At 49.1% G+C, this 1,586-nt stretch overlaps 1 protein-coding gene across 1 annotated transcript; it reads right to left on the bottom strand.

Moving 5' to 3' along the window:
* Positions 1-330: 330 nt before the first annotated feature.
* On the bottom strand, positions 331-1,179 carry LOC143019438 (putative serine/threonine-protein kinase DDB_G0280461). Its single transcript, XM_076175073.1, has one exon. The coding sequence runs from the start codon at positions 1,177-1,179 to the stop codon at positions 331-333; it is 849 nt and encodes a 282-aa protein (XP_076031188.1).
* Between the last annotated feature and the right edge of the window lie 407 nt (positions 1,180-1,586).

Genomic DNA, 1,586 nt, shown 5'->3' with positions numbered 1-1,586 from the left:
TGCCTGCCGCCAGGTGATTTTATTCAGCTGAGGGGAGTCTTTCTTAGACTCCCAGGGCCAACAAAAATCTGCCTCAAAGCTAGAGTAGGTGACCTTTTTTCGTCGCGTTTCCAAATGGAAGATTTGTTGCCCAACAGAAAAACAGAATTAAGGCAGCGATCCAGTACATAGGTTTTCCTCTTATGAATCGATATATAGATATTTTCCATTTGCCTTTGCTCTATTTTGCCACTTTAGACAATTCCTGAACCCCATAAACTCTTGAAGAACCTCCATTAGATCCTGTCGTTGGATTCCATAGGAATATAACACTGGTTATTTCCGTTCCCATCAGCCCCAAAGTCTGTTCCTCAGTGCGACCAGAAGAGCTCTTCCACTGCCAATCAACTCCTTTACGAAAGCAAAGATCACTCTGACGAACGCCTGGGGACGCGTCTCGGAGAGCACTTGAGAGATGTCGCTGAGCCTGGCCGCCAAGGTGCCCAGGGGGATCCGTTCCTCCGGCTGGGGTCGCCTTGCGGCAGCGACGAGGGCTACGAGGGCGTTCTGCACCCAAGATGTCATGGACACGCGGGAGAGAACGCATTCCATGACGTGACCCAACGAATACACGTCCGACCGGAACGTGGCGACGAGCCCCTGCGCGAACTCCGGCGCCAAGTGGGGGTGCCTCCTCTCGTCGCAGGATCTGTAAGGTGCCATCCCGATGGGGCACGCGGCGCCAAAGTCGATGATGGTGGCGATGTAGCGGCGTCCTTCTTGCCGCAACACGATGTTATCCCACTTCAGATCGTTGTGGGATAAATGCCGTGCGTGAAGGCGTTTCAAGGTCTCCGCGACCTGTGTGAGCACGTCAACCGCATCCAGTGCTGTCATGGGCACTGGCTCCTCCAGGAGCTTGGCCCCAAGGATGTCGTGGCCATCGAAGGAGGTCACGAGTGCCAGAGGTGCTGGGCAAACATAAAAAAGGCGAGGAACTCCTGGGAGACCGTCAAGCAGGCGGAGCATTCCTGCCTCCTTCTGCATGTTCCTTTGGGCTGAGGCTCTCTCCTTGTATGCTTTGGTGCATACAGGCCTGCCCTTCAGGAGTCCTCTGAAAGCGACGGCAAAAGCGCCTTCACCGAGGCGCTCCGAGGTCTTAACGAGACCAATTAGTTCGTCTGAGCCGATGACGAACATGGTTGCGATTGAGTCTCGAAGACAAAATAGTCATAGTCCAGAGGCAAAGGGATATTTCCGAGGTGACTGACGTGGTGGATCATAGATTTGTGTCATTCGTTCCCCCCGATGCATGTAAGGGGGTGCAGACCTGCCACACCTCAATGGAATATTAGCTCTGATGCCTCTTGACCATTATTTCATAGGAAATGGCACTTGTCATACACACACACACATGTATGTATATATATATATATTTATATATATATATATATATAATATATATATATATATATATATATATATATATATATACATACATACTTAGGGCGCAGGTTTTCTTTTATACACACTGAATTGAACACCACAGCATTTTCACAGTTATTAATTTTCTTCTTAATGTTTTCAAGGAAACTTGAAAATATATA

The sequence above is a fragment of the Oratosquilla oratoria genome, chromosome 37 (assembly GCF_046742065.1).
Source record: "Oratosquilla oratoria isolate Oo_2021 chromosome 37, ASM4674206v1, whole genome shotgun sequence".
NCBI lineage: Eukaryota > Metazoa > Arthropoda > Malacostraca > Stomatopoda > Squillidae > Oratosquilla > Oratosquilla oratoria.
The sequence above is the reverse complement of the archived record's forward strand: the minus strand, read 5'-3'. Positions and strand labels throughout refer to the sequence as shown.